Source organism: Camelus bactrianus, chromosome 12 (genome assembly GCF_048773025.1).
Source record: "Camelus bactrianus isolate YW-2024 breed Bactrian camel chromosome 12, ASM4877302v1, whole genome shotgun sequence".
NCBI lineage: Eukaryota > Metazoa > Chordata > Mammalia > Artiodactyla > Camelidae > Camelus > Camelus bactrianus.
Genome location: NC_133550.1, coordinates 22933063 through 22960740, shown reverse-complemented (window position 1 = coordinate 22960740; position 27678 = coordinate 22933063). Strand labels below are relative to the sequence as shown.

Genomic DNA, 27678 nt, shown 5'->3' with positions numbered 1-27678 from the left:
ACGTGGCAGTCTTAGGTTTACTGTATCCTGTCTTCTTTAATGGCAGGATGCTGTATAATTCAGTGAGCCCCAAATCTGTAACTCTGTAAATGCCCTGTAGCTTTTGGAAAGCTAGATTTCTTACTAACCTGAAATAACTTACTAACCTGAAATTTTGTAATGATCTATTAATTAGATGACATTAATGTTCCAGGGGAAGGCCATTCTTATAGGTCCATCATCGTAACTTCAGAGTTTTATATTTGTGATTATGACACGATCCAGTATCATCATTCAGAAAATGCTATCGTTCTCATCATTTTGAGACAACCAAATATTTTGCTTTCCTTTCCTGCGTTTTGTGTGGGAATTCGAGAGTTCAAATCCAGCCTATGTATTTCTAGGCTGACAGACAGCTTACAATTTAAAATACCTCTAAAATATAATTTCCTTTATTACCATTCTGTCATGACTAACCACTTAAAACCTTCCCAACTGTACAGCTGTGCTTGACCCTCCTAGTTTTGTAATAAGCATGAAAATGTAGGAAAAGCTATCTAAACGAACTAATATTTTTTTGCATGTCTAAATCTGACTTCGAGTGGTGGCTCACTGCCCTGGTCATTGTTAACGTAGCCCTATGACTCTATAAATGACCCAGGCTGCTTCTAGCAGCTGATGGACAGGGCTAGGAACTCCCAGCAAAAGGAGCTCTCAGAGGCTTACTTATCCTGCAGAAGCTTTGAGCAGTAGTTGTAGAAGCAGATTTTGCCACTTTGTTAGGCCATGGATGACATCTCTGCATCTAAACTAACCTGGGTTCTCCTAAATTTTCCCCAAAGTTTGTTTTTAGTTTTCTTTTTAGCTACTAGTAAGTTTACACAACAGTGCCAACATATTCTGTCCATTTACTTAGACACAGAACTCATTTGATTGGCAAATTCCTCCGTGGAATACATTATACAAACAGAAAGGCAAATTAAAGATAATCCTTCAAGATTTACTTACTACCAAAATTTAGTAATTTAGGCTTATGAAATTTGATCTTAGTCTCTGAAGCCTTACTTTAGTGTTAGAATGTGCAAGTAGTTTTTCCCCCCCTCTGATAAATAAACTTACTCTTAAAACATTATGTATTTATATAATACTTTTGATTTCCAGAAAATTGATTCATTCATTAAGCTTCTACTGAACACCCACAATATGTCGGGTATTCTGCTAGGTTACAGGTTACAAGTTACAATAATTGGCAAGCGCTTCTGAAGCATGCATTCCAATGGCTATCAGGAAAATAAAGATCTAACACTAAATAATAATGTTTATTTATATACAGGTTTATAAGGGAAAAAATGAGTGGCTTAAATAGAAGATTAAAAAGGTAAAACTGATTTGAATAGGATGATCAGGTCAAGTCTTCCTTAAGTAGGTGAGGTCTAGGCTGGAGCCTAAAGGAAAAGAATGAGACCACACAAGTGGGGCTGATCTCAGGGACAGAGAATGGCAGGAAAGAGCTTGTCATGTTCAAGAGGCTGGAAGGAGGCCAGTATGACCAGTTCACAGAGATGTGGGATGAGTTGGAGAGGTGAGGGCCATGGACGGCCTGGCCTTGGCTCCATCTCAGACCCGTCTCATAACTTTCTTGTCGCGTTCTAACTTGTTCCCTCATCCCATCCTTAAAGCTTTTGTCAGAAGTTTGTCTTTTATTCTGTGTTCAATGGGAAAACATTGACACACCTTTAGGAGATGAGTGATACAATCTGATGTAATATCATTTTTACTGTAGTCAGAAAATAGATTATCGTGGAACAAAAGGGGAATTGGTGGGTGGGACTGGTGAGAAGGGGGCAAGTATGAGACCCAATCAGAACTAGCAAATTCTTCTTCAGAAGAAGTCAATTTATAAAATAGTTTCAGTTTTTTATTACACTGAGATGCAAAGCAAATTACAAGACCTTTTCCAGAATAAATGACTGAAGAATGTATATGGAGACATTATATATAACTCAGACAGTAAAACACAGATTTCAGAATGTTTCTTATACAAATTATCAGGTGGCATGTAAGAGTTAGGAATAAAGAGATGATAAAAGATTCATAAACTTGTTGGAGGAAAATGTGTAGATCATCTTGTTCGACTCTCTCCCAAGGGTTGGAATTCCCTGCAAGGAAATTCATGGCTTATGCTCTTTCCACCTCAGCTTAAACACCATCAGTGATGGGGAGGGAATTCAGCCATTTTATGAGCAACCCTTAGATTATCAATACCTTTAACCAAGAGATTACAGATCTCGGATCAATTCGATAATGACTGCACTAGTTTCCAATAAAATTGAACTCACGGGATCAACCTATAGATTGCAATAAATTTCTTTCTTTTCTCTCTTCTGTCAGTGAAAGATGATACAGCTTTCAGGAATAATGAAATATCTCTGGATAATTTAATCAAGTGTTGAGTTAGAGTCTTAAAAGAAAAATACAAACCTTTTATAAGAACTGTGAGAGTGAATGTCTGCCAGCTCTGAGAAAAAGCAGAGAACCCCCGTGGATGGTCCTTCTGCTTGCAGGACCAAGTGGAGCATCCACAGGTGAATCCCAAAGGCAAGGGCACCATCTTTCTTTGACATCAGCTGAGCCCACAGTCCTCCCAGCACTGCCCAAGCAGCAGTGCATTCTGTTTATCTGTGACCTTCCAACTCTCTCCTTGGTGCCTCTCAGTAGCAACAGAGACTAGGAAATACAATTTACCCATTTTTACCTGAGAGATAGACAGGAGATCAGACAGAGCAAGAGGATTGGTGCTGAAATTCCAAGAAAAAAATATAGCCTCTCCAAAAATAAGTAGATTTACATCAGGACTAACAAGAAGAAACCAGCTAAACATGAATTTTTAGGAAATGTTCAATGACATGAAAGAAGATAAAAGATTTTTAACTTCTTCATGATATAGAAATTCACATTATTAGAAATACCATTAAAATTATAGGACAAGAAAACCTGCAGATATTGAAGCTATGTCATGAAAATATCTAAAAGGGAAATTTACCCAAAGTGCAGGAAATACTAATATCACTTGATCACCAAGATTCATAGATAACAGTGTGGCTAGTCTGTCTAGTCACTCCCTATATTTCCTTTTTCATATTACGGTAACATCAAAATGGACATCGTTATATATAGACCTTTTTTTCCCTGAACTTCCATGTTTTTCTTAGAAAAGATTCCTAGAAATGGAATTACAGGAGTAAAGGGTGGGTGGGACCTTTCAAAGGCTTGGCAAATATTTGATAATTGCCAAATTGCAGCCCAAAGAGCAATGCCCACATTTTATCACTGAACAAGGGTGTTTAAACTAGCATTTTGCTATTCGAAAATTTTTTGTTAATTAACGAAAGATACTATCTCATAACTTTTATTATTTAATTACTTTTGAGATGAATAATATAAACATGTTTAATAGCTATTTAGATTTACAGTTTGTGAAGTTCTGCTTATGCTCTTTTCTCTATTAAATACTAATAACTTTTTTAAAAGTTTATGACTAAGTTATAAACTAAGATTATTAATATTTTCACGCCATATTTGTTGCAGATGTTTTTCAAGTTTGTATTTAAACATTGTTGACACTAGATCAATATTGTTTATTTTTATGCAAAATAATGAATTGTCATTATAAAAATTCTCAAATGGTTAGTGCTCATAAACAAGAGGTCATAGAATGACAGATATGATGTAAGTCCATTTATCTGACGTTCAAAAAGAAAACAATGAGGTGGTATTTAAAGAGGGACATATATGACTTGTAAAACTCATCACAAAACAGAACGATGAGCACAAAATTCAACAGAATGTTGTCGAGGGCTATCGGGACGTGGCTTACAGGGTGGTGACACTGTTATTTCTTTGCCTGCTGCTTAAGTATGCAGGTGGTTTTTTGTTGTTTTAAAATAAGACTTGTATAATACTAATTTACATAACTTATTTCAAAGTGGTAAAAGTAAAGAGGGGTTTGACGAAGTTGAATAGTGGAGAAGATGATTGAATTTGACATTTTATTGGTGTGTATGAGTTCGATAAGGCTACCATGACCAAGTACCAGGGTTTAAATGACAGATACCTATTTTCTTTCAGTTCTGGAGACTAGAAGTCTGAGCTCAAGGTGTTGGCAGGCTTGGCTTCTGAGGTCTCGCTCTTTGGCTTGTAGACGGCTGTTGTCTCCCCGTCTTCACGTGGTTTTTCCTCTCTGTATGTCTGTGTCCTAGTTTCCCCTTCTTATAAGAACACCAACCTCACTTGATTAGAACCCACTCCAATGACCTTGTTTTAATTTCATTACATCTTTAAAGACTCCATCTCCAAATGCAGTCACCTTTTGAGGGACTGGGGATTAGGGTTTCAACATATGAATTTGGAGGCATAAAATTCAGCCCATAACAAAATCCTCCATAATTTCAAGAGAAAAGCTTTCATAAAATAGTGTGGTGTGGGTGAAAGTCATTTCTCTAAGTAAACCACATAGAACTTACAGTCTAAAGGAAGGAGGCAAACTCGTCTATTAATATATAACATTTTGTCAGGTAGTGATAACGTCTGAAAATAATATCTGAAGAAAGTAAAGCCGAGGGAGGTGGGTAGGGCGTGTTGGTGGAGGGCACGAGCCTATGTTTTCAATGAGAGTGGCAGGAAAAACCTGCTCTAAGGTAGTAACAGTGGGAAAGAGAACCACACAGTGAGGGAATGGTCCACATAGTTGTCTGGAAGGAGAATATTCCTAGGAGTATGTTTGAATGTTCAAGGGACAGCACGGAGACCAGTGTGACGGGGGTGAGCAAGTCCATGGGGAGAGTGGACACAGTGAGTCTGGAAAGGTAGATGGGACCTGAATCTTGACAAGGTTTACAGGTCTTGGTTAAGGACTTTGGCTTTTGCTCTAAATGTGATGAGAAACCACTGAAGCATTTTAAGATGGGAACTGACATGATCATATTTACATTTTACAAGTTGTATTTTTAGCTCAACTTTGAAAGAAGGTAGAAATTTTGTGAATTGTGGGGAAAATCTCTGTGAATCTCTGGAAATATCCCTATTTATCTTCTATTATAGTTGGAAGCCAAAAGGTGATAGTTTAAGCCAGAGATGAAGTCAGCTTTGACTAGTGTGGTCACACAGAAAAAGTAAGAACCAGTCATAGTCAGGATTTACTTGGAAGAAGACCCAGCAATATTTTCTGATGACTTGATAAGGGGTATGAAAGAGGAATTGGCATAACTCTTAAGAATTTAGATTAACCAATGGAATCAGCTGCTGAAATGGCCCATAGAATCCCTGCTTTAGCAGAATCATCTACTAAAAATAGAGAATTGGAGAAAAATAAGCAGGAGTTCAGATTTTGACATGTTAGGTCAAGCTGTGACTATTAGACATCCAGGTATATATATAAATTTTAAAAAATCATCCAGCAAAACTGAAAAACCAGCTGAGATCAGATAACAAATTTGTCAGAGAACCAACTGGCATAATTGTGTAACTATCTACGATCCATACCAGCCTGGATACAGGAATAGAGACAGCAGATGGCTGTTGGTGTTGCCCAAAGCTGGCACCTTGCCTGGTTAATATAGTAGCAGATCAGGGAAACAAGGATGCATTACTTCTAATTAAAGAGTAATTTAAATAGCAGAACAGAGAGTTTGTACCTACTAGAATATTTTCAGCTGTCAGTAACAAACCTTTAACCCCAAATTGCTTGACAGATAGGTAACCCTTGAACTGTTAGTGAAATCAGTATCTCAAACATATAATTAAAGACCAGTTTTCCCATCTTTCTCTACCTGGGAGGTTTCAGACTCAACTTTATTCTAAGGTTTGTCTAAGACACTAAGGTTGCAAGATGGCTGTAGCAGTGCTGGGAATTATTGCAGACAGACCTCATGATGTCCAAGGAAGAAGGGGTCTGTCTGTTGTGTAGTTCTGTTTTTAAAATGAAGGACCTTTCCTAGAAGTCCCTCAGAGAATCTTTCCCATATTGTCTAGAATTGGGTCACAAGTCCACGCCTTAACTAATAAAATGCCATTTCCATGATTACTCAAAGTGATAAAAATTTACCAAGAATCTAGGGATGGAAAAATCATCCTTGAGGAGTGAACATTTGAAAAAAAAAGAGAATGTATTAGCAAGGAAGCAGAGAGAAGAAGATTTCTGCTTAATATTAAAAGTTAACCAGATTGCAAAAAAGACAAAGTTAAATAATGAGGTTAAATAAACATGGGTATAGAAAAAGGAAGAGGAACATAGGTCAACGATTCATAAAATTCATAAAAAAGAAGAAGAGGGTAGAAAGTTATGGGAAAGATAGAAAGTTAGGTTCAAAAGCAGAAAATTTAAGCAGGATTATTTTTTATTGAAGTAATAAGGGGTAATCATTAACATGGATCCTGTGACTTGAACAAGGATTTGTGATGTCAAACAAGTAACCAAGGAGTTGTGTCAATAAATTAAGTTGAGAGAACTCAAATCCAAAGTCACTAAACACAAGTTTATCCTTAAGAATATATATTTGGCACTACCACTGTTAAATCACATTTAAGTAGGTAAATAGGCGTGTTGAAGGGACAGTTTAAGTCGTTACTGTCACAGACTGAATTATAAATGTCTTTGCTTTGCATCTTAGATTAAATACTCCATAATACTCAAATCTGTGAGATGACCCCTCCCCCTCGAGAGCTGGATTTGGTGGTGGTTTCTAAATTCAGAAAATTATACTAGGAGGGCGGAATCTGGAAAGAATACTGTTGATGGAACTAAAATTGGACCCTAGCATGAGAAGGGATTTCCATATATAGTAAGCGCTTTCCAAAAATAAGGTTGTAAATTAAGGAATTTAACCTTTTTGAGGAATGTAATTAAATTGAAGTAGTTTCAGAAAACAAACCAATGTTCCACTTAAAATGGGCTTCCTTTTTCTGAACTTTGGGTATCAGTAAAATTCCAGTTTTACTAAACAGTAATGTTTATTTTACTTCACATAATACCAAGCTTTGTGGAATATAGTATAAAGTTTCAACAAATTTTATACTTGTTCATAATATTTTGCATCAATTAATTGGTCATGACAAGATGGGTAATCTTGTCCAATGGCATATCTTAAATGTGTGATTTTAATCATTAGTAAACTCAATTTTGCATTTTAATGAATGTTGATATATTCGTGGCGTAAAAATTGCATTAGGATATCTGTTCTGTACACTCAAGCGAGTTGGAAATATTTTATGATCCTAAGGAAGGAATATTGGTATAGATGTATCTCCCCTCAAGTCATAGGATATTACTTCATATTCTCTCCTGAAATAAGAGCAACAAATAAGTTAATTAAAATAATTATATTATCTTAAAGTGATATATACATCAACCATTAAAATACCATTTCAAAATTAATTTTCCTTTGAAAAATTATAGGCTCTGTTGAAATTTGCAACTCTCTCAGGGAAATATAAAGGCAATTGTCTGTGCTGAGAAAAAGAATTGGGTTTTAAATGTTCTCTCCTGAGCTTTGACACTTACTCACTATAACATAAATTTGAAAAACCATTTAGAAAAGAAAATGAGTTTGACACTGTTAAAAAGAAAACCCTGGAAATTTCTCACAAATAGAGCTGGAAACCTTTAATGCTCTTGAAAGAGGGAATATAACACTTAAACTGGAAAGTGATATATCAACATATTACAATGGTCCATTTGATACTACATTTGAGCCCAGCTTTAGTGATTTATGAAGGAATGTTTAGATCTCAAAGTACTTCTCATAGCTGGGTAAGGCTGGAAATCAGTTTCCTTCGTAGATTATATACAGTATGCAAGAATGAAGTGAAGCAGATGGCATTCCAGAGGCACTTTCTGCAAAATGAGCCAGAAATGAAGAGAAAATAAATCATTTAGAATATTCCAAGGGTATGAATTTCTCCATCCAGCAGTCTCTTCTACAACCTACCACTCCAGGCAGTCCCTGAATAATAGACTCTCATCTCTAAGGCAAATCTCTAGCCATGGTCACATAGCCATGAGAAGCAGAAAGGGGGAAGGGTGTTCATTGTAAGTTACAAGGGATCAGGAAGAATCAAGCACATTGTAGATTACAGAGGAGTAGCTCAACAAAATACTTAGCCCATAGATGTTGCCTTAAAGTCCAGGTATACCTGGAAATTCCGAATTCTTTGGGTATCTGCATCTCTGTGCATCTATCCTTCCAATGCCCTGGCCTCTTTTTTTTTTTTAATTGAAGTATAGTCAGTTTACAATATTGTGTCAATTTCTGGTGTGCAGCATAATAGTTCAGTCATACATGTACATACATATTTTCCTTTTCATATTTTTTTCATTATAGGTTACTACAAGGTATTGAATATAGTTCTCTGTGCTACACAGTATAAACTTGTTGTTTATCTATTTTATATGTGGTTAATATCTGCAAATTTTGAACTCCCAATTTATCCCTCCCCACCCCCTTCCCCTCCTGTTACCCATAAGTTTGTTTTCTATGTCTGTGAGTCTATTTCTGTTTTGTAAATAAGTTCATTTATCTTTTTTTTTTAAGATTCCACCTATAAGTGATCTCATATGGTATTTTTCTTCCTCTTTATGGCTTACTTCACTTATAATGACAATCTCCAGATCTATCCATGTTGCTGCGAATGGCGGTTTATTCTTTTTTATGGCCAAGTAGTATTCCATTGTATAAATATACCAACAGCTTCTTTATCCAATCATCAGTCAATGGACATTTAGGTTGTTTCCATGTCTTGGCTATTGTACAAATAGTGCTACTGTGAACATTAGGGTGCATGTAACTTTTTGAATCAAAGTTCCCACTAGATATATGCCCAAGAGTGGGATTTCTGGATCATATGGTGAGTCTATTTTTAGCCTTTTGAGGAATCTCCATACTGTTTTCCATAAGGGCTGCACCAAACGCATTCCCATCAGCGGTGTAGGAGGGTTCCCTTTTCTCCACAGCCTCTCCAGCATTTATCATTTGTGGACTTTTGAATGATGACCATTCTGACTGGTGTGAGGTGATATCTCACTGTGGTTCTGATTTGCAGTCCTCTGATAATTAGCAATATTGAGCATTTTTTCATGTGCCTATTGGCCATTTGTATGTCTTCACTGAAGAATTGCTATTATAGGTCTTCTGCCCATTTTTGCATTGGCTTGTTTTTTGTTGTTGTTGTTGTTGTTAAGTTGTATGAGCTGTTTATATATTCTGGAGATTAAGCCCTTGTCAGTCTCATCTTTTGCAAATATTTTCTGCCATTCCATAGGTTGTCTTCTTGTTTTGCTTACAATTTCCTTTGCTGTGCAAAACTTGTAAGTTTAATTAGTTCCCATTTGTTTATTTTTGCTTTTATTTCTATTGCCTGGGTAGACTGCCCTAGGAGAACATTGCTGAGATTTATTTCCTGGCTTCTTAATTCCTCCTTCCTGATGAACCTGTGCTCTGCCATGCCTCTGCCACCCTACCATGATCACAATCTAGACAAGGGTTCTGGACTTGAATGTGGATTGAGACTTGAGTGGTCCCAAAACTTGAATGAGAAAAAATTGCATTGTAATTTTCACTAATTTCTAACTAAAATTTATTGTTCCTTCAAATATAAATTTAAACAACAAATCACTGTCACCAATAACAATCCTAGATATTCTCATATACTGTTTCACCTGCTACAAGACCACTTCTTCAAAAAAATATATTAGACCTAATCCTAGTCTCATTATGTAATATGCTAATAACCATACTATTTCATGTGTTAATAAGCATACGTATGCTTTCTTCTTGGACATTGGGCTGGGTGGCCCATAGGTGGTCCGTAGGTCGTAAGTCTCCTTCTTGCTTCCTGTTGTTGCTGCCATAGTGTTCTCCTCTTGCTTCCAGTTCCCTGCTTAAAATCCCATATCATCTGCCTTTCTCACTCTTTTCCCCTTCCTAAAGTTGTCTACCAATCCCCTGGATCATTTCTACTCATTCCTTGAAGAAGTTCGTGCCCAGATCACTGTCACTCTCTCCAGCATGACTTCACACATACCTTTTGTTGATTTCCATATACATGTAGATACGATGTAGATGATTCTTCCAGTACTCTGTCTTCTCTCTCAGTTCTTTGAAATGCTGCCTCCCGTTTATGCTTCCTTCCCATGGCTCTATGTTCACCTTTACCATTCCGTCTTGTCTTCATAATCTCAAATACTCGTCTCTGACCACCACCTGTCTTTCTTCTCACTCTTTTTAGTACTCAGATTCCTGACATTTTTTGACCCATCAGGAGCCACGAACACTTTATCTTACCACTTTTTCTACGGCCCCTACTTTTCTGTCTCTCCATATCTGGCTGACATCCCACAGCCACAAATTATCATTACCCCCAGCTTAGACACCCGTTCCCTTTTGCTTCTCTCTCTTTATCATACTCACTCGGATAAATCGTTGATTAAACCTAACTGTCCCCTTCCTTAAAGCCTACACTCTCACAGCTTTAAGGTGGCTAGATAAAAATACCCAACGTCGAGACTGGTTACACCTTGAATTCACGACCACTCACCTCAAGTGGGCCCACCATGCTGCTGGGTCGTTCCACTAGGTTTTTCTAGTACATTCATTTTTTTCTCATTTCCTAGACAATGATTTCACACTTCCTTCTCCTTCCTTAAATTTCCAACATATCTTTCCTGTCTTGTCTGTTACTCAGTTACTTGCTTCCTGTTTCCCTGAGAAAATAGAAAGAATCAGAAGCAGCCAATACCTAAATTTGTGCCCATGTGCCCTGCCTTCGCTCCCACTGCCCTGGCTGAGCTCTGTATTCTTATCTAAGGAGGGCCCTCCTCATGTGAGCCCGATGCCTCTTGTTAATTCAAGAATATTGCTTCAGCCATTCTTTCCTTTTTCTTCTGTGTCATTATCTTTTTTTTTCTATTTGATTTTTCTCATCACTATAGAAGCATTCTGTAATATTGTCCATCTTTAAGAAAAAACAAAACAAAACAAAAAAGGAAAATCTCTCCTTGTAGCTAATGCATGGTTCCATGTTTTTCTTAAGAGCGAAATATAAAAAATAACTCGTCCATCTTTAGCATCTCTAATTCCTCTTCTCAAATCCTGTCTTGAATTTGCTTCATTCTAGCACTTTATCAAAATAGCTATTGTCCAGATCAACGATGATCTTCATGTTTCTAATCTAGGAGCTGGTTCTATTTTACTCAGTCTCTTAGCGGCATTAATACAGCTGATCACTTTCTCCTTCTTGGCTTTCTGGGCACCAGTCTGTCTTGATTTTCCTCTTCTGTCCTGGGATGCTGTTCTCAGTCTCTTTTGCTGTTTCCTGATCATCCTTCCAACCTTTGACCTTTTAAATGCTCAAGGACTCAGTACTTCAATAACTATTTCTCCGAAATTAGTTGTTATCCCAGGTACTGCCCAGCTGGACTGTCCCTTAACCTGCATCCTTCCTCTGGCCTGAGGACCAGAAGTAGAAATGATTTTCTTGAGTACATTACTTGTTTTTATCTTTTGGGATATTGAGCTTAATGATTAACCTATTTCTCTATCTGCATTGCCTGACCAAATTCAGGGCCATATTTCCAAAATATCTCTAGCAAAGTATACAGAACATTGTATATCACTAAAAATATGTAAGTATAGGTTAAGTACTTTTTCAGTAGTAGCATTGGTTGATGTCCTGGCTATTTAGATATCATTGTCTCTAAGCTTTATTTCATTTTTCCTAAACTTATTTCCCTTCATCTCAATTATTTTTTTCTTTATCATAATTTATGAATCTTTGTAAGCTATCACAAAGCCTTTTTAAAATGAAGTAGTGCATAACTCATAAGAAAATATTCACATTTTGTTTTCCAAAGAACCTGGCAAAGAATTTTGACTCAATATTTACTTTTTCAATTAAACTAGCAAAGTAAAGCTAGTTAAATTAATATTTATGTACTAAAGTGTCTCAAAGACTTAGATCATAAATGTTTTAAGAACAAGTATTGGCCCTCCAGAACTATGACACATGTATCAGATTCCCAATATATGCTTAATGATTAAAATAAAAGCAGAAAAGAATTCTTAAAGTATAGAAAGTCATAAAATGTGAAAGCCAATAAAATCTAAAGAAAAGTGTTACAAATGAAGAAAAATTTACACAATTTAAAAGTGCCTATATTTTCAGTATAATAATTTTCATGGCAAATGGAGAACTGGGCATATGTGATTCTAAAATTACAAAGAGGTTGTAATCCAAGGAGAAACATAAAACATAAAGCAAACCAATTTAAAAGGAAAAAAGATTGGAAGTAGAAAGAGTGAGGCCATCACATTTGAAATATATAGCCATCATAATTCTTATATTCTTCCAAGTACCTCAGTTAATTTAGTAGCGTTACATATTCTCAGGTTTTTAAAAAAGCTTTGACTTTTGTAAATGAAAAGATATTCTTTCTCTTTATACAGTCACTGTAAGTGGCTGCTTAACCCTCGAAATGTATAAATATATCATCATGGGTATCCGATATCCAACATGAATTTGATGTAGAGGATAAAGCACTACACGGATAAGTTGTTTAGCTTCTGTCTCTTTTGTGTTTTCACTGAGCCTATTTTTCTGATGATAATGTGGTGCTGGTCCTTGAGAAGATCGCTCATTTCTGGGAACCCTGGTTATTTTATGATTTTGTTAATCACTTTGCCCCTTCTATGATGATTTTAATGGTTGAACACATCTTTTTGCAGCTCTCTGAAGCCACGTATAATTTATGTGTGTTCTTCCTAGGATCAAAAAACTATCCTTTCCAAAAAATGTTGTGATTATTAGTACATTTAAACAAACTAAGGTATATTGAAATATCACAGAAAATATACTATCTCATGTTTGTTCAGTTATTACACTTTGTAGACCTTGGGTTCAGTTAAAAAATAAGAGTATCATTTAACATAGAATTTCTTGCTTTGATTTTTTTAATTTCCTTTTTACTCCTCTGTCAATGGAATATAATTTATTAATAAACCAAGAGCCCCAGTTGCTCCATTGTCTTATTATTCTCTAATTCTTTAAGGAGTCATTTCTATTAATATAGTAGTGACTATTAATTATATTCAGAGGAATTTTTTAAATAATTGATATTTTACTCTATATCTAAATTTTATAAACTAATTTCTAATTCAGAGGGGGGAAATTTACATTGCCCTTAAAGAAATTAAAATGAAAATGAGTATGCCTTTTATTATTATGCAATTATTTGAAATTATATCATATTTTAAAATCTCTTTGCCATTCTTCCTGGAAAGTATTTGTTTTACTAAAATTTGAGATTAATAAAATAAGTCAGAAATTGTACTTGGGTTTGCAGCATTGATATTGGGAGGAAAATAAGGCATATATGTTACAGGCAATATTAAATTCAATATTATACGTATTTCCTAGGTCATATTTGATTGTAAGCGTTTCCCTATAAATTAGAGATTATTGTCAATGCCAAGTATCCTAGATTATATATATTTTCCTATAACATCAGACACATGAGGCAAGGTTAGCTAGACAAAAGATGGAAAAATCACGATAAAAAAATGATCAATTTTTGCTTTAGTAAGTAACAAAATGGTATTCTCTCCTTACTTTAAACTTGGACAATTTTTCGTCTGTAAAATTTACCTATAGGTAATACAGACAAGAGCACTTATCACAGTGCATAGCAATCACTCAATAATTTTCTTTGATCTTCAGCAGTTACCAATGAATGCTACAAGTTAGTACATGAATAACATGCTTTACACAGCATAATGTCTTCATATCACATGATCAATTGCCATACCATATTTAAAGAATTATTTTTTTAGTTACTAGGTGTATTAATATGTATTTATGTTTAGATTTAGAGATTGTTAAGTCTTAGATGCATTTATCCAAATCTGATGAATTCTTATTTACTTGTGTTCATTTTAAAATGCCATGTCGCTATGGTTTCATGTATTTTCTATATGGATACACTGTGTGGTCAGTGAACAATGGTCCTCTACGGCTTATCCTCAGCTGATTTTTAGTAGATAACATGCAACAGTGCAAGTTTTAAAACTAATGATTATGCTTTATTTCAAGTAGCAAATATTTCTGTTGTGACTATTTTCCCAGGTTAATAACTTCTCTGACATTGTTTGAAATATAGTCTAACAGAATGGATATTTTACCTTCCATTAAACTTATGTTCAAGAAGATGATGGTAAAGTATCTCCTAAACTTTAACGAATTTGCAATTTTTTATTATTTTGGAGGGTTCAATGAATTAATGAAGTGGAAATTGGTATCACTTAGGGGATTTACTGTAACTTTAAATTAGATTATTATAAAGCAATGGCTTAGAATAAGAGTTTATTTCCCTTTAACTATCAAGGATTACTTTTCATTAGGTTCTGTTTTTAATAATGCATTTCTTGGTAAATATTTTATTATCACAATAGAAGGGGCATTTGTGAAGCACATACATCTATTTTTTCCTGTCTCTCCTTTCTGAGCTCACGTCCCTCCTCATCTGGGAAACTCCTTTTCGGCCATCACCTGCAGCTGCCCCTTGTTTTTGCTCCCAAGGTGTCTTGGGCATTCTGAGTGCAATAAACACTCCAGTTGGGATTTACTTGTGATCTACCTGTGATCTGCAAGGAAAGAAAGGCTATTTCTGCCCTAGCACTGAGCACAGCAGTAGTAGGCTTTCATTATGTGGAAATTAATGAACTAACATAAGGCAGTTAAGTCATTTCTATTTTATTAAAATTAGAGAAATTATCAAAAAAAAAAAAAGCAGAACTGATCAGAATTAAATTTTAATTATATCCAGATGTGTGCTGCCTACTTAGCTAAAACATCTAGCAACTCTGTCTACAAGTTGGGTCATGTCAATGTAATTTCCTCAGTAGTGACTTCCTCTCTGCCTTCTCAGCTTCTACTGGGGGTGTTACAGCCTAGGATCTGCTCTTACTTTAAAAGAAGCATAGGCCTCACCTCAGTACCCATCCCACTTTCAAGTTTGTACAACCTTGGAAATCCAGAGTGGGTAAGACATAGTCAGAACAGTGTGATCATCCTGGCTCATCTTGAATGATATCCTAAATCTCAGTTGCTACCGTGCAAATGCCCTTCTGTCTGGGCCTGGCCTGGTACCATTTCCTTCCTGGGTCCAGTAAAGAGTTCTTTGGAATGTGGCTTGCAGAGTCCACAGAAAAGTGAAAATCTATTCTTTGACAAATGGATCAGGTCAGAAAAAGAACTTTTTAGTAATTGCAATAAAAGAGCCACCAACTATGAGGTATTTATAAAAGCAATGCACTCTCTGTTCCTTTAATTGTTATAATAACACAGTAAGGTAAATGTTACTATCCCCATTTTTCTAATGAAGTAACTGAGCATTAGAGAGTTTAAGTAACTTGTCCTGAATCACATTACTGTTAAGGTGAGGAGCCAGGGTTCAAATGACTGAGCTCTAACTCAATGTGCACGTATGCTCTTAATCTCTGTGCTATGTCCAGAGGAGATGAATTCTATGTGGCAATTTTTAAGAGGAACCTGATGCTGAGAAATGACATGACACAACAGAAGAAAAATGAAGACACTCAGAAATACATAGGTCGTTCTATAAGTAATTCTTTATTGCAGAATAAGTAGCAAATGCCAGATAGGAAGTGAGATTTCCAGCACCCAACTCCGATCTACATTTTGTTGACTATATAAAAAAACCTGTCACAGCCTCTACCATTATCTAATCAAGCAGCATCCAAATGATCGTTGAAGAAATTAATAAACTCAGATGACTTTCTTTTAATTATTTAGACTCCATCTGTACAAATGGAAATTTCATTGGATTTAGTTAAAGTTAAAATACTTAAAAGAACCAGTTATATGGTCAAATTAAACAATCATCTAAATATGGTCCTCTACAGGACAGCTGTGTTTTTCTGGTCCAAGATTATATTCTAAACATATTTTCAACTTAAAATAGGTCAAAATCACTACAGAGAGTAAGAAAGATTTTAAGTATCACTTGAAATCTCACAACTGCATTAGGAGAATTCTCACAAGAGGAAAAAAAGTGACAGTTTGGTGTGTAGCTAACGTCTCTTGGTGAATTCTATTTCCTTTTTGACCTGTATTATAAAATAACCTCTGGCTAACAAGCAAAGTCATTCTCAAAATATGGACTATCAATGAAAGACCGTGTTTGTTCATATTTACAATCTGAGTGTTTTACTGGATGTTGGTTAAATGGGATGCTGCTTGACTTTGAGTCTACAAACAAATAGGGATTTAATAGGGAAACTAATTCCTTGTACTGAGTTTTCTCAGGAACGATCTTTCTCAGACATGTATAGAAAAAGAAAGATTGTAGATGCAATTATAGCAGAAGGGGTCTCCAGAGTAGAATATAGTGGTACAATGAAAAAACGTTTTGACCATTAGTTCTGCTTGTGTAACAAAAATTTACTGGCACCAAACGTGTGTTAGGTAGGACTTGGTCCCTGGAAGTTTGAAAATAAATAAGAACATTATCTCTGTTTTTGAGGAACCCTAAACTCACAGAAAAATGAGCCAGATGAAAAACTGATTTGCAGCACAGTGTATTAAGTGTTGTAGAAGCAAGCAATGAGGGGGAAGTAATTAAATCCCTACATAATTATTTGAAAGCATGATACTTTCAATGGCTCTTATAAAATCAATGAAGATTTCCCAGGCATAGAAGGGGGTAAAAGAGCATTTCAGTTTGGAAACAAATGTTGACTCTGAGAATCATTGAAATGGCATCTTACTCAGTGACTCTGTAATACGGGATTCAAAAAAAAAACAACAAAAAACAGTGAGGTAGAGATGGTTGGAATATAGGTTATATACAGACTGTGAACAGGGTGCTGACTGAATTTGTGGTTTTGGTTTTTTTCTTTTTCTCCTTTTTATTTATTTATTTATTTTTTACTTTTTCTTGTGTTTAAGTAAATGGTGATGAGGTCCTGAACTACTATGTCAGGGGCAGTAGAGAGAGTGGAGCAGGGAGATTCTGGAGCTGAGTTGAAGACTGAATCCTTGTGCTTGGTGACCAAGTTGACGTATTGCAAGGGAGGGAAAAAGTACTTTGAACATGACTCTATGTATTCTATTCTGAGTAATTAAGTGCATGGCAACATCATTAACTGAGCTAAGTAACTCAGAAGGAGGGGGATATTTTATAAGAATAATAATGGAACCGAGAGTATAACGGGAGAGAGAGGTGGTGCTGTGACAAACTTTGAAGAACCTAATAAGTAAAAAAAAAAAAAAAAAGAGATAGGACAGTCTAGTTGAAATAAATGTCAAAGCAAATCATTGGTCTGAAACTTCTTTCTAGATTTTGTAATATCTCTCTCAATATCTTGAAAATTAATTATGTGATTTCAAACACATTAGTGTATCATTATCAATTAACATCTGAATGTCTCTCTGTAGAAAATACACTTTCAAGAGACAGAAAGGCACAAGGCACAAGTCTTGTGGAAGGAGAGTCAATAATTACTCCAAAATTTTTGTAGTGGAATGACTGGAAGACTGGTACTGCTAGCAGAAGTACAGATATTGAAATTTCCATTCACTGTGTGTGAATTTGACTTGTTCAGTATAAACAGAATGGTTTCTTAAAGCATTTCCCAGAAATCCTGCTGGTTAGCAAGGAGTAACTACTATGTTGATTTTTAAAATAAACTCCTTATGGAAGTGATGGAGGTTAACCTTCTGCAAGAAGATTGCAAGATAGCACTTTTTGGAACCTAAAAAGAATTTGGAAAGAACTTAAAATATCTGAGTTTAGCACCGTGAAAACTTGACTAAGAATGAGCATTCTGGAAAGAAAAGAAATTCTGAAAAATATACAAACATTCATAAATATAGGAAAAATTCCATGCAGACACCATCTAAAGTGATTGGAATTATTTTCTATTTTCTACTGAACAAGCACAAACTCTTAGAAATCCTTTAGAGTAACCAGTGTTGAGTTCAGCCAGTAACTCCTTACACATTTCAGACTCATGGTAAAACATCTGAGAAACAGTTTAGTACAAAACGAAGATTCAGTTGGTTATGATCCTCTTAATAGTTGTGAAGACTCAGTGAATTCGGACAGTTTCTTATAAGGACTTCCTGTGCATATGGAAAACCAGAGAGGCACAAATTAATCCTTGTGGATAGATGGATGACACTGAATCCTGCAGTGAGGCCCCAAGATCTGACAAACAAATGAGTTCAGGATCATATTAGGAAGGAAAATTTTAAATAGCAAAATACCACCTCGATCAGGTGAGTTGCTCCTTTGTCATAGCCCCAAAGCCAAGATGAATCAAGAAAGATCAAATGGGACTTTTGCCCTGGTTTGATCCTAGGAAAGCTTCCAAGGTATTTATGACTCTGACCAACCGCATGAAAACCAGTGGGGGACTAGGATTCCTGGCTGGTGTAGCTGTGGGAGCATATAGGTACTGGTTTAATAATTTCCAACTCTCAGCTCATTACATTCTGGAAGGCTGGACCACTGCATTATCTAGCCATATTAAGAAGCATTCACGGAGCATCTTTGTGGTGGAGAAAATGGCACTGGGCTTAGAATCAGGTTTCAATTCAATACCCAGTTTTGCTTTGTACTCAGTGGGCAAATCGAAGCCTTCAGCCTTTCATATGTAAATGAGACTAATGAGACACACTTCCACTAGGTATTGTAAGAATTAAGCAAAATAACATGTTACAAAAGTTCCCTGGACAGAGTAGGCACTTAGTAAATCAAAAATAAAGAAGTAAATCAAAACAATCCAGTTAGCAAATATTTGTTGATGACATGTTATGGGCCAGACTGAACAGAAAACTTGTGAATAAGTGAAATAATGTTAAAGAATTTTTTATTATTTTTACATCATCACTATCTGTATATTTAAATTTTGGAGTTTTCCTCATGGGTAGGTGAAGATTTGATTTTAAAAAAAAAAAGCAGAGGTAACATTTAAATTGAAATTAACCTGCATTTGTACTTTGATAAAACCTGACGTGTGAATTGGAAACCACCCCCAGGTAGGCCAGCCACATGAATGACAGCTGCTAATTGGGATCCCACAGAAGAGCCACGTGAAATTGGATACAGTTTCCACTTTGGGGTTCACGGTCCAGTTGACAAGAGGCTTTTCTGGGTCACCCCCATAGCACTCATCTCTTGAAAAGTCTGCTGTTCTAAGTAAATTTAAAAGGCAAGATACCTATTCTTTCCTAGAACTGGAGGGTGATTTGTCCCACAAATATTGGTACTAGAAATAGGCAGGCAAATATGTGCCTGGTAAAAACACGTCATCTTTCCTATAATTTTAGGGCTGCCTATACTAACAGACCCTCTATGATTATATAGTGATAACATCCAGGCTCATGATAGACTGAGCCATTTTGGTTCCATGATCTCACCTACAAACAAACCTTGTGCCTGCCATGACCTTGAGCATGGGTATTAAAATCAGCAAAAGATCCTTTACTCAAATTTATGTAAAAAAAGAACGGAGGAAAATTCAGTGGACTTTGTGGGAAGACATCCCTGCTGGCTTCCCTTTATTTGGATTTCTTTTAATTACATACACTTATACGTTGAAGGAAAATTGACTGTCATGACCAATTACTTTTACTCTGACTCTTCTTTGTCAATAGTACAAAACACCTGCTGGTCTCCTAAAAACGTAAAGAGGCAAAGCTATAGAACAAGCAAGTGTGTCTTGCTTAGGAGGCAGGGGGAGACAGAGGGAACAGTCCTTCTTCATCTCTAAGTGTCTGTAGCTTCTGAAGATGTCCAGGACATCTTAGTCATAGACATGCTCAACAGGTCCCTCTAGCCTAGCACTGAAGAGGAACCGTTCGCCTGGGCATGGAGCACATGCAAATTTTTAAACTTTTTCTCTGACTCTGCTTACTGTCTGTTTGCCTCAAAAACTGATTGGGGAAAGGCAAGTTTGGGGCAGTGGAGGGGATCATTTAATACTTGTTTTTATGAGTATGGCAAAGTAGAATGGGCATCTGAAGTCCCTCGCCTCTGTAACTTGCATCAAGGTTGAGAAAAACTGACCCCAGTCATAGTTTGATGTGTTCTGCTAAACCAGGGCTACGCGTGACATATTCTGCCAAACAGCTATTTCCAATGCCAGATGCAGAGGTGATCTACTAAGGAGGCTCTGTTTGTTTGTGAATAAAGAACTGGATTGTTATTTGTTAAAGATTTTGTATAAGTTGAGGAAAAAATTAAATCCATGAAACCCATTATAAATACGTTGAACGTTTTATTGGGTAGAACCCAAATACTGAGTTCTGTGTCTCTTCTATCTCATCCCATACTCAGCGTATTCTCACTAAGTGTTCACTGAATAAGAATTTTCTTAAATGAACACACTAAGTTTCAGATTTCAAATTCACCATTATCAGATGGCTTTTCCTCTGTATTTTTTACTTTTTTTTTCATTAAATTATCCCAGATGCCCTCCTATGGAAATATTGCACTCTCCACTTTACAGATAAGGGAATGGAGGCTCTGAGAGATTAAGTACCTTGTAAGAGGTCATCACGCACTCAGGTGAGGGCAACAGGATTCAAGCAGAATTCTTTCTAATGCCAAGGCTCGTGCTTTTGCGAAAATCTGACCTTCCATTTCTAAAGAAACAAGTAAATCAGTTTAAAAGTCTTCAGAATCATAGTCTCATCTGGACCCAAAATTATGTGAAAATTAGGTTATTTAGCGTGTGCTTGTTGGCCAATAGAAGAAATTAGAGTAGTTAGAAGTTGCTTCTACATTTCCCAGCAAATGATTGATCATCACTCTATTGGAAATGCTTGCTCCTTGCTCCTTTCTCCAGGAAGAAATGCCTTCTTGCAAGCTAGCATTTCCTGACAGGGGAAGGGCCAGAGTCAACGGTAGGGAAAGGATACGCCTGCCAGGATAAGCTGCCAGCAACCCATGCATTGCTGCCAAAAAGCAAAAAAACCAAAAAAAAACCCCTACTTTGCTTGACATATGGGTTCATAATTGCCAAACAAGTAGAAGCAGCAAGATTAGTGGGTTTCACCAGTTTGAAAAAAACCATCATAGCCACTATCACTTATATGATCAAGCTTTTAATGTGCATTTATAAACAAATATCAACTTTGATTATCATAAATCAGGGGAAATATAACAAATATCTTTACAAATTTTATGGCTCAATGCTTGATATTCTTAAATACAGTATGGTTTGCTTAGAATCATAGACTCATGGCCATGCTAGGAACCTAACGACTTATAACTTTGAACCCTATTATTTTACAGAAGGAAAATCCACAGCCTTGACAAGTAAAATGGCCAAGGATCACACCAGCCTCAGAGCCATATTTTGAGTCCAAATATTCTCTTTTGCCCAAAGTTAGACAGCTTAGCTATTGGCACAACTTGCAAGTAGGTCTTAAGTTGTCTTTTTTTCTTCTTCACATAGGTTAGTATTTTGCTCTTTCAAAGAGGCGTAGGAGATAAAATTATCAAGTGCAAAATAAACAGGCTGATACACAGAGACACTATAATAAAATAATACCCAAAGGCAAAAAAACATAGAAAAAGTTTACTGTATCTCAAAGATAAAATCCATTTTATTTTCTGATTTCTCTTTTGTTTTCTTTTCCAGAAACATTTAAACCCAACTGGGGTAAATATTCATTACTTCTTTTTGTCAAAAGGAGGTAGTTAGGCTTACAATAATTGATTTAAAATGGAAAACTGTCTCAGCATTTTCCCACCTTGTGCTCTGCAGCCAGAAAAGGGACAGGGCTTAAAGTGGAAGAATTATCATGTTGTAAGTTTACGGTTCAAGTACTCATGATATGCATGGCTTGGTGTTAGTCAACATGGCTGAAAATACGATTTGGGCGTAGTCCCTGTCCTGAAGTTGTCCACAGTCTAGAGATATTAACAACTGTGAACACAGAAAGTGACACCACAAGGAAACATTCCCAATATTATAGCGAGCATTAGCAATTTGTATTGGACCATGATGTCCAAACTTAAGCGTCAGAAAAAAGATTTGTATTGAAAACTCACTAGAGTGACTCCCTACTGACCATAATACTTTCAGAGATTGTTAAGCACTGCTTAACTTTTAATTAAGTTTTTCTTTTCAATATGTAACTCCCTTTAGCAGGAATCCTTCTTGAAGGAAAAAGAAATCTGAGCAGTTTAGGTTTTAAAAAATCAAGAAATTTAACGGAAGAAATTTAACTCTCTAAATTGGCTTTACATTTGTTCTGATAGGGAAAGGTTATTCACCACACTGATGGTTTATGTTTGAAAGTCAGTAGATATGTGAAAAGCAAAATGTATGTTTACTACATACAATGTAAGTACTGAATACTTGACAGCAGTATTATGATACACATTTCGTTCGACAGAAAAACCAATATATGTTGAAAACCCCTCAAGAATGTAAGGATCCCACATTTAAAATGACTTTAAATAGTAATTCAAGCCGGTCTCTAATTTGTGTTTGGAATGTGGAAGAGAATTGAAGATAAAGACCACAATTACATAAGCTTGAGCCATTAGAGGAATTAAATAGAACACACATAAACATGAAGCGTTTATTTTAAATAAATCAAATATCCCAATGTTGAAGCCACAAATTATGAAATTGCGTTTGGTTTTCGTGCTAACACCAAAACTTCAAAATGGCATCCACAATTCACTAACCTTCTTCCTGCGGCCACAGTTTGTCTGAGCCAAGCCACACATTCAGGCGAGTCCGTGAACGTGTACCCATCACTGATGCAATCTGTGGTCCAAGGACAGAGCGTTGCAGATACCCTAAACTCATTCTCAGACAAAGGTCTTCAGGAAAGATCATCTCAGTCAGGTCAGACACAGAGAACGAGTGCTTTTCTGTGCGATTGAGGTTTATTATCGGTCATCTTACTGAATAAAATAATGTATGGGCTGTGACATGTTTTTTAAACATCTATGTAGAAAAATAGAAGGAGAAATACTACAAGGATAAAGATGCTTTCAAACAGCTTAGGTTCTGTGCTTTCCGGTGCGTCATTTTCCGCCTCTGCCCTTGCCCTGACACGTTAAGTGCAGGACGCAGTGTCCTGATGCTTTTCTAGAAGGGATCCCTTTCCAAAGCTCTCTGCAGAAAGTGGCAGAGGGACAGAGCGAGCGTGGGCATCACAGCCAAGCCAGTCTGAGCTCTAGTCCTGGCTCTGCCTGCTACTGGCCATGGGCCTTGAACAAGTCATCTTACCTGAATCTGAGTTATGCAATCTATACGATACTAGACCTTCCACCATAGGCTACTGTATTGATGTCATAATGCACACAAAGGGCCAGAGTGGTGTCTGTCTCAGCTGTAGAACAGTAAGTAGGATCCATCACAGTCATTGTCATTGTCATCGCTGCAGCCGATAACATTATCATGCAGCATCTCTAATAATGAGGATATGAGCAGCTGCTTTAGGGCTGTTTCTATTGCCCTGCTGCTCGGTCCTCACTTTTGGACAGTCACTGTCTTCCTCACTTCTAAGAACCCTTTATCTGTGTCTGATGGTGTTTTCTCTCTTGTATGTTCCATGCAGCACCGCATGCTGCCAACAGGGCGACGGTCGAGATGCCGGCGTGTGGGCAGACCACGAGCATCTCCCACCGCACAGGGAGTATGAATGTACTTCCAGTGACGAGATTCCAGAGAAATTCCTTGAATCTTCCTGAATATAAGAGGAATATTCCAAAGAAAGGGCTGTGTGGGCCACTGTTAATATTGTACATACCAATGATTTAAAGTTTCAAATTTAGAGATCAAACTTCCAAAAATGGACACAAATCTCTTATATTTACAGACTGTTGACTGTAATTTTTAGCCTGTCACTCACTCCAGCAGTGTGTTCATTGAAGACAGTGCCTGATAGTTGTGGCGAGTCAGTCACACTTTTCAGCCCTTTCTCAGGAATTCCAGTGAGGCTGGCTGTGGACCTACAAACTGACCTGACCCCAGGAGGAGCCCTTTGAGGTAGCACTCAAGACGTAATTTAAGCCTATAGAATATTACATTACTTTTTATTTTTAATGCACAGCATTTTATTTTTAATATCAGGACAGTTGTTCTTGAGATCAAAATTTCAATAGAAGGTTATTGACTATTATCAAAAATACTTTCTCAAATCATTGGATATAAGCACCTAAATGTTTTAAAACCATCAGGTTATGAATTATGTAAGACCTTCCAGTATACCTATGATGTCATTGCCCTGGTAACATTATTAGTTTTTTTGCTACATCTCTTTATCTTATTTTTTAACAGCTTACTTATGATTTTTTATTTATTTACATGTGTTTCTTCACCTAGTGCCTTCTGATAGGAGTTGGGGACTGCTGGATCATAGGAAAAAACATCAACATTTGTGATCTTACTGTCTTAAATGATTTATATGATCATGTTGTATAAACAGTCCACATGCTATCACACACAAAATCCTTTCTCAAACAGTTTTGTTTTCCTTAAGTCACTTAAGACTAAGAGAAGCTGTTTTTTTTTAAAGGACCCACTTGGTTTTCAGGGTTACATAATATGACCTTCCCCAAAGCAGGGCAACTGGGCCGTCGGGACCATTTCAGTGAAATAACACACGCCTTTTGATTTCCACTATAGGTGCATCCCTGCTATCACCATGTCTTCTCGGCTTACTGCTGCCTGCCCTTGGCATCCTTGTCTACTTGGAATTCTGAATGTGGTGTGACGGCTGCTGTCCCCAACCCAGCTCAGAGGACACCCTTCATCCCTGTGATGGCTACAGTTCCTTCCAATCCCTGCGGCTCCGTCCTAAGCCAAATAAATTACACTTTAACAAACCATCTGACTGATTTACAACATACGTTATGACTGAGGCATTCGGGAACCCCTTCATCCAAAAGAATAAACTTTTAAATGGATATAAAATGATTTTTAACTCGTTCCAATATGCCTTATAAACCACTTAACCTGATTCTGTTTCCGTTGCATGATTTAATCCAATGGGACAAGCTCCAGTGTTCAATCCAATACCATAGGCCGTAGAGTGAAAGTGAAATCACCATATGCAGGTGCTTTAAATCCAATAACAAGTTGTGAAGTATAATAGAGGTTGAAATGTTGATCATATGTGGTAAATGTACTGTCCTCTCTGTTCTGGGTCCTGCGTATTTTTGAATGACCCCTATCATTCATGACGTTTTGAGTTTTCTTGGGGGAAAAAAAATAAGAGTATAACTGAAGCATTTGACATAAATTCCAACATGAAATCGTTTTACTGAATGAGTTGAAACATTCTGAGTACTGAAAGCCAAATTCTAGAACTTATCAGTGTTCTTATTTTGGAAGTGAGTAATTTTCTAAATTAAATATTCTACATACTTGATTTTCAGAATCAGTAATATTTTTAAGTTAGTTTTTTAAAAGTAAAATTAACATAGTATATGAAGTCTTTTTCTTTACTTTTGTAATCTACTCTGACGTTATTTTATGCTTTTCTTATCATCAACCTCAAAAATCACAGCTCTTGTAGAGTATCATCATATTGCTGTATTTATTCGTACGTGAAATGACGAATTTTGAAAAGTAGAGTGCTTCCATTTTTTAATTGAGATGTGACAGTCTTTACACAGCTAGGAATGACAGTTAAGTGACTCTCAGAATTATCTAATATTCTAGTGTCTTTGTTTTTTGTGCTTCATTTTTAAGTAAAACCTTTCTTGATTAAAGGTATGGAAACAAGAAATCAACTGTAGGTTGGAAAAACTACAGTATTCCTTATTTTTTTAAATTTAGTTTTAAACTCATTTCCCACTTCAATGCAATACCGAAAACTGGCTAAAAATACCAAATCAATATGTTGCTAAGGGTACTTTGAAGAGGATGCAAAACTGGAAGGCCAGGAGGAGACAAATAATGTGTCTGTCCATTGGCGTCTCCCACGTGTTGGTGCTTTAGGTTTTTATAAGTCGTGAAAAGGAAGATGCACATTTCTTCATTCTCCATGGTGTGCACGGAAATGTGAGTGTGGATGTGAAAGAAATCGAGTCATAAAGGGTTAGCTGGCTTATGAAATAGTGCAATGTCGGATGCTTCAAGAGGTATAATCCTATTTTATTAGCACAACCTTGCTAGCTAATTAGAGATAGAGTTTATCTTTTTAGAAAGGAGACCTTATAGGTTCATAAAAAAAATATTTACAGGAAGCAAAATAGATCTATTACTATTTTACCCCCCTTTCTTTAATTTGTATAATTTTTGTACAATATATCTATGTGTAAATGTTTAGAGCTTTCATTATGGAAATACCAATAAATATTTCATTGGTTTACATTTAACTCTTTGTTATAAAATGAAACTTTTTAAAAATAAGTGAAAGGAATGACTCCCCAGTGAAAGTACGTCAACAGTCTTAAGAGCGTTAGATTTCATAAATAGTAAATTATTTGAAAAAAAAAAAAAAGAAACAAAATCTCTTCATACTTGAGGGAAATGAATACTCCATAAGCCTTCTGTACAAATGTTTGTGTTTTCATTGTTACACTTTGGGGTTTTCCCTTTGCAATGTGACCCACGTTGGGCGTTTTTATATAATCAACAAACAACTAAATCTTTTGCCAAATGCATGCTTGCCTTTTATTTTCTAATGTACGGTAATACAGAGCAAAACTGGTTAGAGTCTGCATGAAATGGTTTTGAAAGTAAGGGAAAAAAACAGACTTTGGAGGTTGTTTGTTTCATTTTAAATTTGTGACAGAGATAAGGTAGATTAAAATCTCTCAGACCTTGGTAACTCAAGCTTTTCATTTCCTCATACCATTGTACAAATTTGACTGGGACCGTCAGTTTTAACTGTTGTCAAACTAACTAATGTATCATCCGCTTTAAGACGCAAGATTCTTAATTAAACTTTATATAGATAGAGACACATCTGTTGTTTCTTTGTATTTCAGGAAAGGTGATAGTAGTTTTCTTTGATACTGATAAATATTGAATTGATTTTTTTAGTTATTTTTTATCATTTTTTCAATGGAGTAGCATAGGACTGTGCTTTGTCCTTTTTATGAATGAAAACAAATTATAAAGAAATAAATGTCTTACTGTTACCCAAGAAGTAACAACTGTCCTTTCAATTTACCTAAGGTTGAAAACTCATTTTTAGACGGTTTTCACTGAAAGTGTAATAAAATGCAATAAATATTACATGTTAAAAAACCGTTCAATGTTTGAAGGGTTCTACAAAAAGTATACACACAAACACAAAGACACACACACAAACACAGAAGCATTATTATAACGAAATAAGATCCTCTGGGAGACGACTTCAACTTAGGGAGATGTTAGTGGATATCACTCAGTCTAATGCTAAACACTAAAGCAAGCTGCTAGATGCTAAAAAAAATAAGAGACTAATTGAATCCTGAATGAGGTGATACTCTTAACAGAGGAATTTGCCTAGTAGCCTGACTCTACAGACAGGAATCTGGTGCAGGTAAAGTCTTCACCGTGTCCTGAGCTTGACTGAACCTCAAATTCTGAATCCCAGGACTTCCCGTGTTCTGCTTTCCAATCCTTGCCTGTGCTCACTGTGACTTCTCATTGGCATTCTGAC

The 27678-nt window shown here is 36.2% G+C and overlaps 1 protein-coding gene across 4 annotated transcripts in view; it reads left to right on the top strand.

Annotated features, from left to right (window-relative positions):
- Positions 1-27180, top strand: part of CNTN1 (contactin 1) — a 286623-nt gene extending 259443 nt beyond the window's left edge. For all 4 annotated transcript variants that reach the window (XM_045507046.2, XM_045507047.2, XM_010970535.3 and 1 more), the window contains one exon: positions 24708-27180. In XM_045507046.2, coding sequence (XP_045363002.1) covers positions 24708-24784 — 77 coding nt within the window. In that variant the 3' untranslated portion in view covers positions 24785-27180. The remainder of the gene's footprint in view (positions 1-24707) is intronic.
- The last annotated feature ends 498 nt before the right edge of the window (positions 27181-27678 follow it).